At 40.4% G+C, this 19,661-nt stretch overlaps 1 protein-coding gene across 1 annotated transcript; it reads right to left on the bottom strand.

Moving 5' to 3' along the window:
* Nucleotides 1-3,956: 3,956 nt before the first annotated feature.
* Nucleotides 3,957-13,168, bottom strand: POU5F1 (POU class 5 homeobox 1). The gene is made up of 5 exons (XM_051996193.1): nt 11,186-13,168; nt 7,416-7,536; nt 6,968-7,098; nt 5,736-5,897; nt 3,957-4,518 (listed from the first exon to the last, which is right to left on the bottom strand). The coding sequence occupies exons 1-5, from the start codon at nt 11,543-11,545 to the stop codon at nt 4,258-4,260; spliced, it is 1,035 nt and encodes a 344-aa protein (XP_051852153.1). The 5' UTR covers nt 11,546-13,168; the 3' UTR covers nt 3,957-4,257.
* Nucleotides 13,169-19,661: the final 6,493 nt, after the last annotated feature.

Consider the following 19,661-nt stretch of genomic DNA (forward strand, 5'->3'; position numbering starts at 1 on the left):
TGATGGACATGGCTCTTTTCAACATTGGGATGATTCAAACCACTTCCATTTGTTCAGTGATGAAAAGAGCCATCTACACCCAGAGAGAACCATTCGAACAGTGTGGAACATAGTATTCTCATTCTTTGTTGTTTGCTTGCATTTTGTTGTCTTTCTGTTTTTCTTCCTTCTTGATCTGATTTTTCTTGTGCAGCAAGATAATTGTATAAATATGTATTCACATATGGGATTTAATATGTATTTCAACATATTTAAAGTGTATCAGACTGCTAGCTAGGGGAGGGGAAAATTTGACATAGGTTTTGCAAGGGTCAGTATTGGAAAAATTATTCACGTATATGCTTTGTAAATAAAAACCTTTAATTTAAAAAAAATTTACCTTTATGCAATGTTCAGTAACATAATCTTTGTATTGACTTGCCCATGACAAGCATTTTTCTTCATAGCAATAGTTCACAGCTACTTTTTATTTTTACTGATTTTCTTGATTATTCAAAAGTTATGCTTTGACCCAGCAGTGCCACACCAGTGGGTCTGTATGCCAAGCATTTTATAGAGGAAAAAGGACCCACATGTGCAAAAATGTTTGTAGCAGCTCCTTTTATGGTGGCAAAGAATTGGAAAATGAATAGATAGATGCTCACCAGTAGGGGAATTGATAAATAAGTTATGAAATATGAAAGTAATAGATTATTATTTATAAAAAATGATGGAAAAGCTGACTTTAGAAAGTTCTTTACACAAACTGATGCTGAGGAAAACAAACAGAACCAGAAATACATTGTACAGAGTAACAAACAGCAAGACTGTGCCATAATCAGCTATGAAAGACTTAGTTCTCAGCAGTTCAGTGATCCAAGGCAATCTCAATAAACTTTGGATAGAAAACACCATACGCATCCAGAAATATAACTATGGAGATTGAATGTTAAATCAACATTAAAACGATGTTCACTTTTTTACTCATGGTTTTTTCTCTCAACATGACTCAAAGAAATGTGTACTAAAAAGTTTATAACCAAATGTATAACCAAAAAAAGTATGCATCAATAATTAACTTCTCTGTTTTCTGAACTTATTTTGTTTTTTGGATTGTTCATGTACCTTGACCTACCTTGCAAATGAAGGATTCCCGTTTACAAAATCCAAATGTCATTGCTCAAAAAGCCTGTGGAGTGGGACAGCTAGGTGGCACATTGGATAGAGTACCAGCCCTGAAGTCAGGAGGGCCCCAAGTTCAAATATGACCTCACTTAACTTTACTGTGTGATGCTGGGCAAGTAACTTAACTCCAATTGCTTCAGTCAAAAATCCCTGTTGAGTTATGGGGAAGTGTTTAATATTTATTGGGCGATTCATGATGGTGTAAATTCCTTGGTGCTTTTCTGCTGACTTGTGCTATTTATTGCATGAAAAGGCCTTAGTTATTTTTATGAGTCTGTTTCATAGCCAGAGGCAAATATGGGCTTTGGATTATGTATACACAGGTATCTTTCATTTATTTACATGGTAGGTCAAGGCATATGAACAGTCTAAAATTCAATCTTTTTAACAGAGTAAGGTAAAGGCCTCTCTGAAGTACACTATTACCACTCACCCACCATTCTGAATTTACCAGATCCAATAAGGTTTTCCCTTTCTGCCTGAACTCATTTACTCCAAACTTCCACACAAGACTGGATGAATCCCTCTAATCCTGCCCCACCTCCCTCACCTATATTTCGAATACCTTTTGGATATTCTCCCAATATCTCAAACTTATCGACAATTAAACAATTTTCTGCCAAACTTACAACTAATTGGAATTTAGAGAAAGACAGAAGAAATGGTTGAATCCACTTAATAAACACTAAAATATGATATAGAAATGTTGGATTTGAAATTAAAGGACCCAAGTTCAAAGCCCGGGCTAGACTAAGTCCACGTTATCTCGGTGAGCCTGAGCAAGGTCCTAGATCATTAACAGCAAATGATGATGCCTGGATTTTAGCAAGCCCTTTGGGACAGCAGATAAAATGCTGTTTTTGGAGTCATAAAAACCTGGATTCAAATCTTTTGACAAACATCAACTGTTGAGATAGGTAGATGGGTACAGTGAATAAAGACCCAAGTTAGCTTAAGACACTTAGTGACACTTGATGACTCTGAACAAATCATTTAACCGTAATTGCCTTGCATAATTTTTTAAAAAAAATACCTTTTTACTTACATTGCAAAGGTCCATATAAATAAAATGATTTTTTGCTAGCCACTTGGATTTTTCTGAGTAGTCAATGAACCAAATTTTTGAATGATTATTAATCTTTCATTAATTAAAAATTTTCACCATTTAACAATGTCTTATACCAATAGTACCATCTGCAAGAACATCCATAGTGAATTCCCCTTCAATTTGAGACTTTTGCTGACTCTACATAACAGTAGCAAATGTTTGCTGAGCATAAATGTCTTTTATTCCTAGTTTTATGTTGGGGGGATTCTTTTATAGATCTTGAAGTAATTTTGAACTATGGTGGAGAGATCCCTTATTGAAAAGGGATTTATAAGGCAGTGTTTTAAAGGTTTTGTTCTACTGTACCAAAATGTTTTTGTAATCAAAAAATATGCAGTGTTCCTGTATCATTTTTAATGGTAAAGATATAATATACTCATTATTGCTTGCAAATGACTACTCATCCCTATTTTCCTTTCAGTAATAATGCTTCCATTCATGTACAAGTTGCTGGAATAGGGATGTAGATATTGAATAAAATTTCCCTTTCCTCTCCCCCCACCTTCCATTCTTCCATGCCCTCACAAATCCAGAAGCACAAGTCTCCTCCATACTTTCCAATTTAGCTGTCTCTGTTTCTTTAGTACTCTCTCTCTACTATAATAAAGACTGGGATTGGAATGTTCAACATCAGTGTAGTGATTTCACTCTCCTGGTATGTCAAGATTTCCTAATAAATCTTTTTGCATCTTTCTTATTACATGATGTAATCAAAATAGCTCAGAGGAGATTGTTGTAAGGCATTTAATAATGTCTAACCTATTGTCAACAAACAATTCCTTCCTAAAGCAGCTGATATGAATTCTCATATGAAGTTTCAGCTGAGCTTTGAAACTACAGTTGTGTATGAAGGCTAGTTTGGTAAAAAATTTGGAGTTATATTGGATGCCTAAAAGTACCTTTGGATCTAGATCCATAATCCAATAATCCTATTCTAATAGTGCAGCATCTTAATAGTTCTTAATAGTACTGACAAGACTTGGCAATTTAATGATTATAGTAAAGTGAGATTGACCTTCAGACTCTGAACCCGGTGACTTGAACTCAATAAATGCTACATCTGTATTAAGAAAAACTCACTTTAAAAGAAGGTGGATCTGGGGATCTTTATCAACCCACAAAGCTCCATAAACAAATTATATGAAAGCAGCAGAAAAAGCTGCTGATACAATCTTAATAATAACTGTACATTAACACTATACTAAGCAATTGATAAACAGGATCACTTGATCCTCATTGCAACCCTTCATTTTACAGATGAAAAAACTGAGGCAGAGGTTAAGCGATTTGCAAAAGTCACACAGCTAGTTAAGTATCCAAGCCCAGTTCAGTTTGTGCTGCTCCATTGTACAATAACTACGATGATGAAGTACATGATGATCATGTAATATGACACAAGCAGTTTAACGTATGGATTGTGACTGTTATGACTAGAGTTTAAAATTTTACCTCAAGACACTTAGAGCAAGTCATTTAATTTCTCTTGCCTTAGTTTCTTCTCTGTAATATAGAATAGCAGCACTACCTTATAGGATTGTTGTGGGGATCAAATAAGATAACAAATAGAAAAGCTCTTTGAAGATCTTGCGGTCCAATATAAATGCTCACTATACTGTAAATAAATGGTTGATGCGATTAGAAATGTTTAATTTGGAGGAAACACAGGGGAGGCCCAAGACAGGTCTTTAAATGTTTGAAGTGTTTTGATTCTATTAGGATTGCTTTAGATTGCTTTATTTAAGAGTTGGGAGATGAAAGAGATGTGGAACTAACAAACAAGCAAACTTTCACAACTTTTCCCTTACCCATTCCCCTCAAAAATCTGTTAATAATTTCTGAAATATTAATCCCATTCTTCCCTGTTCCTAAATGCTCCAAAGATAAGAGAGCTCAACCGACCAACTAACTTCCAGACTTTAGAAGAATTTGTTGGATTCCTCATCTCTATTCTCTCACCTCCTCTGCCCAAAGACAGGCTTAGCCTTTTAGCTTGAATGCATGGTTGAGCCAAGAGTATTAACAGGGAGAGAGGAAAATGCATCCCCCTCTGTGAAGGGGGCTGGGGAATAGAGAGTGGTGAAATGAGGACCCCCATAACTGGGATGACTGAATGGAGGGCCTGGAGCAAGGGGAAAAGGCATAGGTCCCCCAGCGAAGGAGCCAGCTGCTTCAAAATCTTCTCGTGGCGAGTTGCCATTGCTCCGCTTGCCCTTTTGACGCCGATTACAGAACCAAACCCGGACAACCTAAAAATAGGAAAAGAGAATAAGTGTAAGTGAGAGAAAGAATATATTGAATAAGAGACACATTTATGGAATGATGGATGTTTGTGGGAAAGAGGACAACTTTGAAGTCAACTTAAGATGAAATACCTTAGGGACACATTGGTTAGGCCTATAGGTGAGCCCACTTCATATCTTCTTTTAAAGAATGAGCATCTTGAAAAATGGGTAGGCTTAAAAAAGAACTAGGTCAGTGATCATAGAAGAAATTAGCTATCATTTTGTGTCTGATTTTTACTGATCCCCATTTGGGTTTTCTTGGCAAGCTCATTTTACGGATGAGGAACTGAGGCAAACAGGATTAAGTTACAGTTCTCCAGAGACAATTAGCAAATGGCTGAGGCTATATTTGAACTCATAAACATTAGTCTAACTGAATCCAGTCCTTTATCTACTAAGCCACCTTGCTGGCTTTTTAAGAGCCCAATTTAAAATCTCTACTTTCACTATGGAGTCTTTCCTGCCTGCTATTTTAATATTCCCACTCACTCCTCAAGCACACTAATAGTTTTTACCATAAAACTGTTGGACCAGACTTTAGGAGACTGGATTTGTTTTTAGCTCTGCCATTGTGTGCTGGGACAAGTCAGTTCACTGTTCTAGTGTCTCATTTTCTTCCTTGGTAAGAAGTCAGTCTAGCTCAACTCTAAGATTCTTTTCTAATTGCTATAGATATATGATGACCCTTTGGCATAGATTTCGATCTCCTTTCTCTCACATTCCTAGTAGACTCAGTTTGTCACCTCTAGCTTGAGCTACCTTGGGCTACCAACTACCAAAAGATAGGAAGGAATGGAATTTGATTGAGAGGCTTAATCCACAGATTAAAAATGACCAGTGGGGGCAGCTAGGTTGTGCAGTAGATAGAGCACCAGACCTGAAGTTAGGAGGATCTGAGTTCAAATCTGACCACAGACATTTAGCACTTCCTACCTGTGGTGACTCTGGGCAAGTCACTTAATCCCAATTGCCTCAGCAAGAAAAAAAAAAAGAAAAGATGGGTGGCAGAAAAATGATAGGTTAGCAGTAATGGGAGGTCAAGGTGAAAAAGATTCAGAAAGTCAATGAGGAAAAGAGATGGTATAGTCAGTGAAGAAAGAATATAAAGGAGAGTGCAGAACAGAACTAAGAAGGGGATGAAGTATCTGTAGGTATCTTATGGAAAGGTTAGCAGCACTCACATCTTTCTCAAGGCCCAGCTCCTCAGCAATATTACTGATCTGCTGAAGTGTGGGCTTGGGGCACTGGAGAAACATGGTCTCTAAGTTTCCCCGAACTCCATTCTCAATGCTTGTACGCTTCCTCTTTCTGGCCTGTTGAAGGACTGTCTCAGTCTTACACAACTGAGGTAAGAAGGGATGGAAAAACAACAAAATAAAAAAACATAAATTAGGTTCTCTTTTCTAGAAGGAACAAATGTTCTGAACAAGCAAACTCCTAGCATGGTAATAAAAGCAGTAATAACATTTATTACCAGTAATAGGAGTTCACATTAAGATAAAAGTCTTATTCCCATTTTACAGATAGGAAAGCCGAATCTCAAAGGTTTATCAAAAAATAAAATTATACTATTATGCATAAAACAATGAATAGGCCAATTTCAGAAAAATCTGAAAAATTGCTGAAAAGTAAAATGAGCAGAAGAATATTATACATAGTAACAGCAACACTGTGTGATGATCAACTATGGATTAGCTATTGTCAGCAATACAATGATCAAAAACCAAATTTCTAAAGGCTCATGATGCAAAATGTTATCCATAATCTGAATGCAAATCAAAGCATACTATTTTCTCTTTATTTGTGTTTTCCTTTACTTTTAATAACCCTAACCCAGTTTTATAACTGCACATAACACCTATCAAATTGCTTACTGTTTTAGGAAGAGGGAAGGAAGAAAAGGATTTATATAAATTTCGAATTCAAAATGTTGTAAAATTGAACGTTTAAAAATTGGTTTTTACATATAATTGTAAAAAATAAATTATTATTAACAAACAAATTGTCCAAATTTATGAAAGACTGAAATTAGATATGTAGTGATAGGGGTATGGAATAGTAGAAAAAAATAAAGACAAAGAAACTGGAAACTAGCATACACTAAGTCTAAAAAAGTTCATGGGTACAGTAGAAAATATGATACACAAACTTGGATTCAGGAGACCTAAGTTCACATTCTAGTTAATACCATTAGAGTGTCTATAAGCAAATTTCAAGCCATTATTTTTCTTGTCTGTAAAATGGGGATAATAATGCTATTACCCACTTTACAAGGTTGTTTCATGAGCAAAGGAGCTTTGTAAAAACCTTAAAAGCACTATTGATGAGTTTAAAGAGAAATGATCTACAACTCTCCAGGCCTATTTCAATTTCATCCCCACTCTTCCTCCTTCCTTATAGTTCTACCCCTTACCTCCTGAAGGTGGTCATTGTCATCAGCTGCTTCTAGCCACCTCTGTAGCAGAGGTCGAAGCTTACACATGTTCTTGAAGCTGAGTTGTAGTGCCTCAAAGCGACAGATGGTGGTCTGGCTAAAAACCTTGCCTGGAGTTTGGAGAAGGATGAATTGGTACTGTAAGGGCACTATGATCAGGGTAGACCTATTCCCTTCACAGACTCTGGTATCCAACCCTCCAACTGCTGCTCTCACTCTAGACTCCAAATCCTCATTTCCCCGACTTGTCTTTCCAATTCTTAGTTTCTTCTAAGCTTCAAAGGTGGCCCACAATCTTGTTCTTCCTTCTTTAGGACCCCCAGAATCTAGCTCCTCCCTTCCCCCCCACTTAGATCCAAAAAGTTCTATCCCTAGTTATAAATAGAGAAAGGAGTCCTCTGGGTGACATGTATAGAAAAGGACCCACCAAAGAGAGCCCCCAAGGTGATGCCCACATCAGCCTGGGTATAACCCAGAGTGATCCTTTTCCGCTTTAGCTCCTTGGCAAACTGCTCCAGTTCTTCTGGTGAAGGGGTTTCTTGAGCCTGCTGTGGAATTTTGAACAGGAAATTTCAGAAAACAGAAACAAATAGGAGATAGCACTCATACCAAAACTGAAATTGATGGGGATAAATTTACTTCTCCTTTCTATATCATTAACCTCAGAAAGTGAATAAATTAACTCCCTAGTATCTCTTACCTCAACTCCTTATGAACAAACAGCTTTAACAAATTTCCCCCTTTCTTTAGTCACCTATATGCACATTCACTCAACATTTATTAAATGCCTATGTAAAAAGCACCCGAATTAATGCCAAATCTGTCACTGACTCCTATTCATTCATTTAACAAACTTAAAATCAATATACAACATCTTCCTTGAGGTACAGGAATATAGAGATATAATCATAACCCAAAACAGAACACCTTGGAAATTCTAAAAAGAATCGAGGCTGACTCCCTTCATTTTACAAACAAGGTTCAGTGGCCCAGAGAGGGATTCTCACAAAATTGATATCAGGTTAGATTAAAGCCAGGCCCTTTTGACTCCAAATGCAGTGTACTGCTGCCTCTATTGTACCAGGTTGCTTCTTCTCCATCCATTCAACATGCCAACATCGGGGAGAAAATTCCAGGCAAAAGAAAAAAGTTCAAACAATTGAGCTGGAAGGAAAGGTAGGTTAGACCCAGATAACTTGAGGGGGAACAGGAGAAGATTAGGCAATAGCCTATTTTTACAATCCAAATGAAAGCTAAAGAGGGCCTATACTTGGGACCTAGTAGCAAAAATAAAAAGATCCCAAAAGCAAATGGGCGCCTGGATGTGGAAAGTGGAATTCAGGGGATGGCAATACCATTAATACAACTTGAAAAGTCATATTAAAAATTATGTTGGAGAAAGGAAAAAAAGAATAGGCTCAATTTGACCATGTAGAGGGAACACTGAAAAAAAAAAATCCCATAAGCAAATAGACATTAAAGCAAAATTGAGATCTAAGAACAGGGCTGGAGATAGATTTTGAGTTAGCCAGGTGACAAATGAAAAGCTGGGAGTGGAACAATACTTTGTATTTATCTGAGGCAGCCAAGTCACTTGCTCAGAATCATACAAAAAATTATCTGATCTTCCTTACTCCAGGTCTGACACTCTACTGCTGCCACTTTGCTGACAGGTTGAATTCAATTCAACAAATATTAAGATTCTGAACTAAGGACACAAGAAAATAAATAAACTTTATTAAGAGGTTATTGGTGTTACTGATTAATGTGAAGATTCTTATTTCTATAGAATGAACAGAAAAAAACTTATTGGGGGGTGAAAAGGCCAGCATGCAATGGATTAGTGGTGAGTGGTAAAGTAAATAGTAAACATGTATAAATTTACTTCTTCCACTTCATTCCCATTTGGAGAAATTTAAGAACCAAACATCACTTTTTAAACAGTTTATAGACCAGACAAGATCTGATAACTTTGTAGGCAGAAAGGAAGAAGCCAGTAGAAAGGTGGAGATTGAAAATGCCAGAGGGAATGGGAAACATGTGAGATAGCTAGCAATTAGGTACAAGTTTGTGTGGGGTGTCAATCCTGGGGAAGAGATCTCCTTCCTAGTCCTCTAGGATAGGAAGAAGTGTAATGACAAAAAAGTTGGACCTAAGAAAGAGGGGCCATAATGAAACAGCCAAGTTGCAATAATTATTCTATATCGTATTATATATAACACATAAAATGACAACTGATTTCTTGCTTCCAAGTCTTCATTCTACTACGACCGATTCTGCATGTTGAGGCCAGATTAATTTTCCTAAAACAGCATTTTCTTCATTACTCCCTTTATACTCCTCACCTGTTTTCTATGGCTAACACCAAGTCTTTGGCTAGGCATTTTTAAGATATTTCCCCATTTCTCTAACCACATTTCCAACTCCAGTAGTATATCATCCCTCTTTAACTCTTTGACAACTTTTGCTCAGCCTATTCCACAGCAGGTATGCCTCAACCCTCCTCCTTCCCTTTCCCTCTATCCAAATCTTGGTAAAGTCTAGCTCAATCCCTACCATAAAACCCTCCCCAGCTTGCTTCTCTCCAAAATCCTTTGCATGTACAAAATAATCCTAAAAGATTTAAATCATTGTTCTTTATATTTGTTTTAAATGACTAGCCTTAGTCTCTCCAACGAGATGGCAAGTTCCTTAAGAACAAGGCCTATGTCCTTTGTATTACTCTCCAGTCTCCTTCCCACCAAATGGGTATCTCCATTCTTCCCTGACTTCATCTGGAAGTCAGTTCATCATTCACACAGTTCCAGTCAAAATAATCTAGTCTGCTCTCATCAGGTTACTCTCCATTGTTCCAAAGCCCTCAGAAATTCCCCTAATGTCTATTCAACACAATATACATTTCTTATCCTGGCACTTTAGGACCCCCCACTCTGACTTCAGCTAGCAAACTCATTTCTCCCACCCTCCACCCCCACATTCCAGCCAAACTGGAATACTAGCTTCATTCTTTCCTGCTAAGTATTTAATCACACTGTCCCTATATTTGAAATGAATTCAATCAAACTCCTTGGCCATTTTAAAAGACATCCTTCCCTTCCTACTAGATCTATCAAGTGATACCTTCTGTATTATGCATTTCCGGTTCCCTTTAAACTTTCTCATAGCACTTTATCTGAATTTCCCCTTAATATTTATGTCTTTCATTTCATATCCATCCAGGCCTCACCTACAATGGAGAATGTGATTGTAAGTTTGAAGACAGATGCTTTATTTTCTTATCTCCAATGTCTAGCTCGGTAAGATCTCATAAATGTTCAACATTTGTAGCTCCCCCAACTTGATATATAACCCATAGTCGGTAATTTCATGAATGCTTGTATGGCATATTTTATAAAATCTTAAGAATTGGAAGTGAAGCTTAGAATTTATTTCAAAGCACTCATTTTACAGATAAGGAAACCGAAACCCAGAAGTTAAGCAATTTGCAAAGTAACAATAATGGTGTCAGAGCCAGTTCTCCATCTATACTTCCACGAAACAAAAGTCCTCAAGAGTTTAGTAACAGACTCCCCTCATAATTAGCATCCACATCATTCTCAGACATCTGGATTCTCCACCCAAAATAAGATACCAGACAGTCCCACCCACCATTTCCAGGGAACAATACCTCAGGAGAATGGGTGTTCTATCAATCTGAGCAGATAAGGTGGTTAAGCCTGGGGCCACAAACTGGGATACACCACCACCCAACCCAGTCTCAGGGTCTGCAGGAGACTGGAAAGGGGATAAAGATGTAAGAGAAGTAGGAGTAGTACACCTCCTAGGAACCCAAATGCAATTACCTAGGTACAAACTAGACTAAAAGGGGAACATCAAAATGGACCCGAAAAATGCAGAAACTGTCTAATCAAATACTACACAATCAGGCTCCCTTCAGCAACTCGGTATCATTTTTCCTTCCTCCACGCCTCTAGTTTCAGTCATCTTAGCCTAAATTTTCAAGCCCTGACTTTTCGTCCCAATTACTAAAAAGATCTAATGTAATTTTATCTTACCACTTCCTAGGCTTAGTATTTTTCGGGACCCCCAGGTCCATGCCTGGAGTTCCTTTTCGATATGGAAGAGTTCGTTTCTGGCCTCCGGCCTCGACCTCACCGAGAAGGCCAAGTTCCTACCTTTCCTCATCACCAGTCTCACCTCTTCTCCACTTTCCACCGGCTCAATCTTGGTGACCCGAGCAGTGGTACGGGACTCTGGGGAGCTGCCCTCGGAAGGGCTCTCAACCCCCGGTCCTGCATCGCCGTCGGGGACTGCGATCTCCTGAGCAGGCTGAGCCATCACTCCCACATTGGGCTGAGGTTCACAGTAGACGCCCCCTCCCCACATATCGTACAAAGGGTGGTATGGGGCCATTCCCCACCCATCGGGACCCGGCCCCGTTCCAACCCCACTGAGTGGGCCTTGAAAAGCCGACCAATTCCACGTAGGCTCGGACCCACCAGCCCCGCCACCGCCCGGGGGTGGCGAGAAATATTCAGGAGCCAGGTGTCCGGCCATTCGGATGCAGGGCACCCCGACCCGGGGTTTTAAGGACTGAGAGCAAAGGGGACAAACCGACCCCACCCTCCACAATCCCACCCACCCCGGCCTTGACCTCTAGCCCCGCCCTTGCCCCCGCCCCAGGTAGGGGGAGGGGGAGAAACTGAGGCATGAAGCGAGACTCCGCCTAAAGTCAACCTGAACACTTCTGTTGCGTTCCTACACTATTCACTAGTCTTCTGCAATAGATTTTCTTCGTTTTTCTTTTCTCGATCCAATACTTCCTCTGAATTTTATCTTGTCCACTCTCCCCTTCCCGCCCCACATAGTTGTTTCTTCAACGATGTACTCAAAAAGCCACACTTAATCGCATCCTTCATTCAAGTAAATGTTCCCTTCATGACTCAACCTCTCAGGCACTAACCAAGTAGATATCTTATTAGTTACTTCGTGGATTAAAGGTCTACATACTCAACTAGCCATGGGACTGCTCTCCCAACAAATGTCACCTTTCAGTACCCTAGATGTCATTCCATCCCTCTCACCCCCAATCCTCTACTTAGGGACAGAACATAAGCTTCTGTGGGGCTCAGATCCTCACCCAATTCTGCTCAGGTACCCAGCCAAAGTCAGGTCCCAGTCAGCTCAACCCCTCAGGGAAACTCCTGTCTGACACCCCACCCCAGTTTCGCCTTCTTTTCCCTCCCCAGTTCAGATATCCAGCCCCAGGCTGCAGAGGAGAGGCGGGCAGAAAGAGGGAGGGCGGAATCTCTGGAGTCAGGTTCAAAGGGGCTGACTGGGGAAGGCGGGGGAAGGGAGGACAATGGTTTTGGCTGGACAATCCTGATCCCCTGAGGCGACAGCCCTAACCCTAAACAAGTGCTCAGCCCTTCAATGAGCCCTGATGGCTCCCCTGGGGCCAGCTTCCTGCCCCCCAGCTTCAACTACCCCCATACCCTGCATCTACCTCAGGGACTCCGACACAATTGTCCAACTCTCCCCCACTTCTCGGGATTTTCTCCCCACACTTCCCCACCCCCAGATATCCAAAAGGGCCAAGTTCTCTCCTATACGTTCTTTTTGGCCTTTTCCCCAAACTGTTCCATTTCAGAACCCAAAGTCCTTCTTCCTTTAATTTCCTTTTTTTTCCCCTTTTCTTTTCTAAAGAGACAAGTTAGCTGTTGGATAGATCAGTTTTAGATTCTTTTACTCAGGGGACAAGTTGATTTGGGTTTGTTTGGTTTTTCCACTTCTGGGTCTGGCCAGATAATTAAGAAGTTCTGGAACCATCGGTACAGGATGCCTCACCTCTCAAGGGTTTCTTCATCTATGCATGTCAGATTCCTCTTTTATGAAATTTCACCAAAGGTTCCTGATGTACTTTGAAGGTGATAGTTTTGCTGAAGCTCAAAAGGAAATATAGAGATTTTTAGTACTGGAAAGTAACTTCCCTCCCTCCCCAAATATTTCATTAGATAAAATCCACACTTAGAATGTAATTCCTTTGGCACAAACCTAGATTAACTCACCAAAGAGAGCTCACACATTATTAAATTATTACGGGCAATTTATACTTTTGTGTGACTGAGTTTTGGGCCTGGAGAGAGAAAAATGTGTGGGAGGAGAACTACAAAGTGTCAAGTTGAGAACAATAAACTTCAAAATTCAAATTTCCAAGTAAAATGTTTATTATTTAAAGAAAGAAAATGAATTTCCTATTTTGCTGACTTAGGACCTCTTTTCCACTAAAACATTGTATTGTCAGTCAGATTCTGGGTTGTATTGTATCTTGCTTGAGTTTTGTATCTGCTTCTTCCTGGGTGTTGGGAATCCATGAATCTCCCAGTACTTGTGTATTTGTACTTCTTCTATGTCTGTCTGGTGTTACAGGTCCACCTGTGGGAATTTATCTTGCCTACAGGGTAACAGTCTCCTGTCAGTGTCTTCATATTTCTGTATCTACATTTGTTTCTTAGTACTTATATAGGTTTCTTATACTGACAGGTATTTCCCTAGCTATGCAGCCTCTTTTACACACACACACACACACACACACACTCACTCACTTATCTGGCTGTCTCCTTTGATTACACACTCATGCATACTACTAGGGTGTGTGGCTCAATCCCTAAATCTTCTTTTAACAAAGTGTTAGTTACTCTAAGAATGAAGATTAGGATGCCTCTGGAGGTTACTGGGGGAGTTATAAAGTTGGGGCCATATTCACCTCACTTTTTCCTTTCCCTAGGTCTTAAGATGAACGTATGAAGGAGGAAAGGAGTTGGTGGAAGAATCCTAGCAAAGGAAGGAGCTGGGGCCCCTCCCCAGCCATTTTCACCTCCCTTTCCCCCACAGCCATCTAAATCCCTTTGTCATGCATCAGTTCTGCAAGTCTGCAGATCAGTCTTCCAGGGGAGAAGGGAAGGAAGGGGGGGAGGGGAAGGGGGAGCTGCGGGCAGCGGCAAGGTGAGGACATCAGGTCTCAGTCTTGGTTCGTACCTTTATAGAATATTCAATTTTCTTTCCCCAGAAGTTCACAATAATTGATTATATAATTATAATAAGACTTGGAAGGAATCTTAGAAATGAAGAAAACAAGATGGAGGAGAGGGAGTACCAGTATACCATGACTTCTAGACTAAGTAATTCTTTGCCCTATACGATATAAACTCACAGGTGTATTATGCTAAAATCACTTTTATGCATGCCTGCATGTGAGCCTCACACAAAGCCTTTCTGATAGAAAGAGCAAGTGATTAGCCTCAGAAAAAAAGACTAGGAAACAAACACTGACAGGTCAGTTAGTGGCCCACTTTCGTAAGCCAGTAGAGAGATTTATTTTGCACCTTCTTAGGAGAGGACATTCTTTCTTCCATCAAGCCCTGGAGTCAACCTCTTGGGGAGAAGAAGCTGACTCAGATCAAGGAATGGAAAACTGGTGTACTCTTTGCCCTTCAATCTCACAGACTCCCTAGTCAAAGGGGAAGAAATACCAGGTCAGTATGGGTAATGGGAAGGAAACAAGTTGGGTTCAGTACAAGACAGCTGGGTCAAGGATCCGGGTGTTAAAACCTGATTCTACTGACCCTTGAGCTTCCATCAGTGGGTCTGAAAGGCAAGAGAAAAGAAGAAACTGGTCAGCCACTATCTATTAGAAAGAATTTCTTAGATCCTCCCCATACCAGTTCATATCAGATTTATTCCCCTATGACTTAATAGCCCAACCCAGCAGCACATATCCTTTGACCCAGAAATGTTCCCCTCCTCCCAATCATCTTACTCAAAAAGAGGATTCAGCTCTGTAGTAACGGACTGGGGACTGAAGGAAAACAACAACAACAACAACACAATGACAGATGAAAGATAAGATTTTGCTGGGTGGAAAAAAAAAAAAAACACAACTAAAACAAGCTAAGGAAATGGGATGAAAGAATCATTCCTCTCCCCCATCCCATTTCTTTTCTCTCTTCTTGACTGTCTGGAGAAGAGAAGAAAGAAGAGGAAACAGCTCCCAATGGACACAGTACCTTAGAAAGTGTTTTATATTAAATCAGTAGTAAAAGAGAACAAGATGGAAATAATGGGAGAACAGAAGAGACTAGTGTTAGTGTTAGAGTCTTGGTAACAAGTCAGTCTCCCTTTCTGGGTCTTAATCTTCTTGTCCTTGATCTGAGTTCTCTTCTAGCTCTGCTTCTGAAATAATGGTTTTCCCTTTTTCCTTCCCCTACCTCTCACGCATCTGGCAGAGACAAATACTGATCTCCTTGGTCCACTTCAATAGGTGGTAATAGGGAAGAAAGGAAAGATAAGGAGTAAATTAGGAAAGAAGGACATAAAATGACATAGAGCTTTAGAGTCAGTCCTAGAAGGAGAAGGAAGAAAATGGGAAAGGGCAATCTAGGTAGAAACTTTGGAAGAAAAAACCTGGGAAGTGGTGGCAGAAATGCAGGTCAAAAACTGATGAACACCAAACAGAGATTCTTACCCACCACCCACCCTTCAAACATTCTCCTTGATTATAAAACCTGTTCTCTTCTCCAACTTTTCCAGATAAAGACACATGTAGTTCCCACAAGGACAGTACAGAGGTCAGGCATACCAAAATGATCTAGACTGGAGGAAGTTTAGGATGGTGTGACTTTGAAAGGAAAAAGGGATTTGATGGGCACTAATCCTCTCACAAGGACTGAGCCCCTATGACCTCACCCTAGGTCCTAATGAAAGTACCATTTATTCCCTGGTATTTCACAAGACAAGCATATCTGGGTTTTTCTCCAGAGGGGATCTCAACATTCACAAAACTCTTGATAGGTTCCATCCCCTTGTGGTTGGACAGATTGAGATTACTAGGTACTTTTGCACATTGGCTTCAGAAGCCTAGCAGGGTGGGGTCTAGGGAGTAAAAATTGAATGCCAACATTTGTCCCACCTTTCCAACTTGAAAATCACACACGTAACACATACATTCCATGTAATGAAACCATGTAATGGTTTGGGGCAAATTTCTGAGCCCGGATTTATCTACAAAATAAGATTGACTTTTTTACTGAAGGCTCCATAGTGAGTCACACGCACAGATGGAGGAACTGTGGAAAGAAGAGCTTTCAAGTTAGATATCAGATTTTCAGTCCCCCAAATCCCTTGTCTTACAGCCTACTCTCTCTCAATGTTCAAAGTAGGGTCTGGACTCCTAAACATATAGCTTTTTTGGAGAACTAATAAAGTCAATCAGTTACCATCTTGGACTGAATTATCCCAAAGTCAAAAGCTTCCAAATCCAAGGAAGCAAAGATGGGGGAATCAATAAAAAGAGAAACAACTACTGAGTTAAGGAACTCTTCATCTAATGAAGGAACACAGTCTTCACCCTCAGGAGCTCCCCATAAAAAATGATAGACAAGACCTCAATACAAAAGGGGGGAAAAACCAACATGAGCAAAGCATTAAAAAAAAAAAAATGTGAGCTGAGAAGATTGGTAAAAGAATACCAGGATCCAGGTAAATATAAAAAGTAAAGCGGGGCTTTGACTTGTAGATTTGGTTATTTTGGGGAGTGATTAGTGAGATTGGGAATTTCAAAAAGTGGATAGAAAATATTTGCTGTATTTTCTTCCCTCCAGTTATTGGAGTCCCAATTTCTAGTACCTGTTTTCTGCTGTGTCAATACCCCAACTTCAAAAGGATGAAGGCAGGCTTTCTCCAAAAAGTCCTGCCCTGGGCCTGCTCTCCTCCAGTAATCCTTGCACTCCTATTCTCTTTTTATTGTGGCTTCTGTTTCATTTGAGCATCACTAAGTTCAAGGATGTGCATTCCTGTCCATCATAACCATACCACCAGAAACCGAAGGTGCTCTGGTTTCCTTGGAACTCACAAATTGCCTTGGGCTGGAGAATGTGAGAGACCTTGGAACCTCCCCATTCCAGACTCCACCCTGTTAAAACAGAGAAACCTCACCTCCCAGTAATTATTTCCCCAGGATTTTCTTAGCTACAGTCCTAGATTAATATTTTGACTTCTGGACTAAGGTAGGTGTATTTCAAAAACTGTTTTATTTCATTTCAATTATTAATAAATAACTCCTATACAGAAAAAGACCTTTCAGTAGACTGAAAATTTAAGTCAACAATGTGACTTAACAGCTAAAAATAATAATAATTAAATGAGCTTAATTAATGGAAATCCAGTGCTCAGATTGGGAAAAGTAAAGTCTTGTTACATATACACTATTCTGGTCAGATCACATCTGAGATATTATGGTCAGTTTGAGATTTTATTGACTTTACCTTACTGGACCTCAGTTTCCTTCCTGTAAAAATAAGGAGTTTAGACAAGACCTAAAGATCTGTAATAAACACAGGAGGTCAAGCAGCATGGTGATAGTATTAGAAAAAATTCTGTAAGAAGAGCCTGCTGAATGAATGGTGGATGGTTAGCCAAGAGAACACAAGAAGACAGGGAATGTGGTATTTAAAGTACTGTCACGAGGAGGAGGAATTAGATTTGTTTTTAACCACCAACACTCCCACCCATTTCCAGTACCAAGTAATGGCTGAAAATTTCAGGGAGGGTAATTTCAGCTCCAAGTAAGGAAAACTTCTTATCAATCACTTAGGTATGGAGCTCCCCATACTGGAAGTACTTATTCAAGGTCAATGTGTTTACTAGACAGGGAATGACATGGAGATTATTTTTCATATGAACTGGATAGCCTCTACATTGCATTTTAAGAAAAGAAGCCTGAAGGGCATGAGGGAGTTATGCCATTAAGTTCTGTCTCTTGGGGACTGTATCCCTATGTCAGACATGAATGGGAATCAGGGTTCATAAGATTAGACCTAGAAAGGTTTACTAGGAGTTTATCTAGAACTGGAAGGACCTTCAGATACCAGTAGGTCCAACACCATCATTTTACATACCAGAAGTCAGCCAATCTAAGCCCTGATTTTGCAGATGAGGAAATTGAGGTACAGAGAATTTGAAGTGACTCATTCAAGGTCAACATAGATAACAAATAATAGAGATAAAGCTTGAATTTAACTCTGAGATTCCAGAGCCTTTTCCACTCCTCTTTACATCACAAGACTGAAGTGATCAAAGAGGGGGAAACTGGAAAGAACCTAGCATGGACTTTTTTTTTTTTTTTTGCCCCCAAACCTTACCCTTATGATCTTAGAGAAAGCTTCTATCTTCCATCTCTTCACAGCTCACCATCTCTCTGGTTCCCATGATTTTCAGGTTGATAGTAAAGCGCTGGGTCTTGATCAGGCTTCTTTCTAATCAGTCTTTTCCTGGGACCAGCGGGGATCAGGGATTCTGCTTTCTGGCCCTCCTTGCAGCACCACACAAACGGTTAGCCAACAAAGTAACCCAGCACCGAATAAGAGATTTGCCCCTGGCTGGGCTGAGACACAGCACTGAGGTAAAACCTAACCTGAGACACTGAAGGATTCGTCCACTGAAAACCAGAAGGGTATTTTGTAGATAAATCCGGGCTCAGAAATTTGCCCCAAACCATTACATGGAATGTATGTGTTACGTGTGTGATTTTCAGGTTGGAAAGGTGGGACAAATCTTGGCCATAAATCTGTCCTAGTCCGTAGCAAATCAGATTTGTAGTCAGAAAACGATGGGAAATTTCTATGGGTTACTTTATAGACATCCAGTCCACCAGACAAAGTAGGCGGTGCCCGATACCAAAGGAAATTCCACGTGGGTGGGGAAAGTGGAGGAGAGAACCTAATACTAGTATAGAGGAGGGTGGAGCCTTTGAAAATGACCGGAGTTAATGATCCTGGTTAAGAATTGGGGATAGGAGTGTTTAGAGCACCAGCCCTGAAGTCAGGAGAACCTGAGTTCAAATGTGATCTCAGACACTTAACACTTCCTAGCTGGGTGACCTTGGACAAGTCACTTAACCCCAATTGCCTCAGCAAAAAAAAAAAAAAAAAAATTGGGGATAGAGCATTGCAGGCCGGGAAGCACCAGCCAAGTCCAGCAGTCCCGACACACCCACCGCCCGGCACTCACGGGTCCCGGGGGTCCACCAGCTACGGCTACACTGCCCGGCTCTAACAATAACAGTAACAACCGCAGCAGAGCTACGGTGGGATACTCAGAAAACTTGAGTAGCCGGTCGCCCATTTCTCCCATATTCCGGGGTGATAAACTTTAGCGCCCGGGGAGCCAGAGGAGCAGGACCTCCAGCAAGCTCTGATCCCGCCTACGGGAATCTCTCATTGGGTCACAGCTGCCCACCCTTCGAGATCTCCCCAATTTCCATCCATCCACCTTCCCAGCTGCTCCAGGGAAGTCTAGGATCCCACGGGTCAGAGTCTAGCTTTTCTTCAGGTATGGGGTGTATATGGAAGAGAAGTGTAGATTAATGCAGTCCACTGGAGCATCCGTTGAATTTAAACTTCCTCCAGGAAAAACTACATTCTTAAGCAATTTTAAAAATTAAACGGGGGGTGGGAGAGAAGAAATAGATGGCACAGTGGACACAGCACCAGCCCTACACGTAACGCTTCCTAGCTGTGTGAACCTGGGCAAGTCACTTAACCAAAAAAAAATTTTTTTTTGAACTATGGGATTGGGGGACCTTAAAGTCCCGCTAACCTCGCCCTCTCGGAGACTG

Source organism: Antechinus flavipes, chromosome 4, assembly GCF_016432865.1.
Source record: "Antechinus flavipes isolate AdamAnt ecotype Samford, QLD, Australia chromosome 4, AdamAnt_v2, whole genome shotgun sequence".
In the NCBI taxonomy this organism is placed as follows: Eukaryota; Metazoa; Chordata; class Mammalia; order Dasyuromorphia; family Dasyuridae; genus Antechinus; species Antechinus flavipes.

Excerpts from the sequence above, each read along its gene's own strand:
- POU5F1 (XM_051996193.1), bottom strand. The coding sequence starts at position 11,545 with ATGGCCGGACACCTGGCTCCTGAATATTTCTCGCCACCCCCGGGCGGT. Across the intron at positions 7,537-11,185 it reads CGGTGGAAAGTGGAGAAGAG|CAGGCTCAAGAAACCCCTTC; the intron begins GTGAGACTGGTG and ends AAAATTCCACAG. Across the intron at positions 7,099-7,415 it reads CACCTTGGGGGCTCTCTTTG|GCAAGGTTTTTAGCCAGACC; the intron begins GTGGGTCCTTTT and ends TCCAAACTCCAG.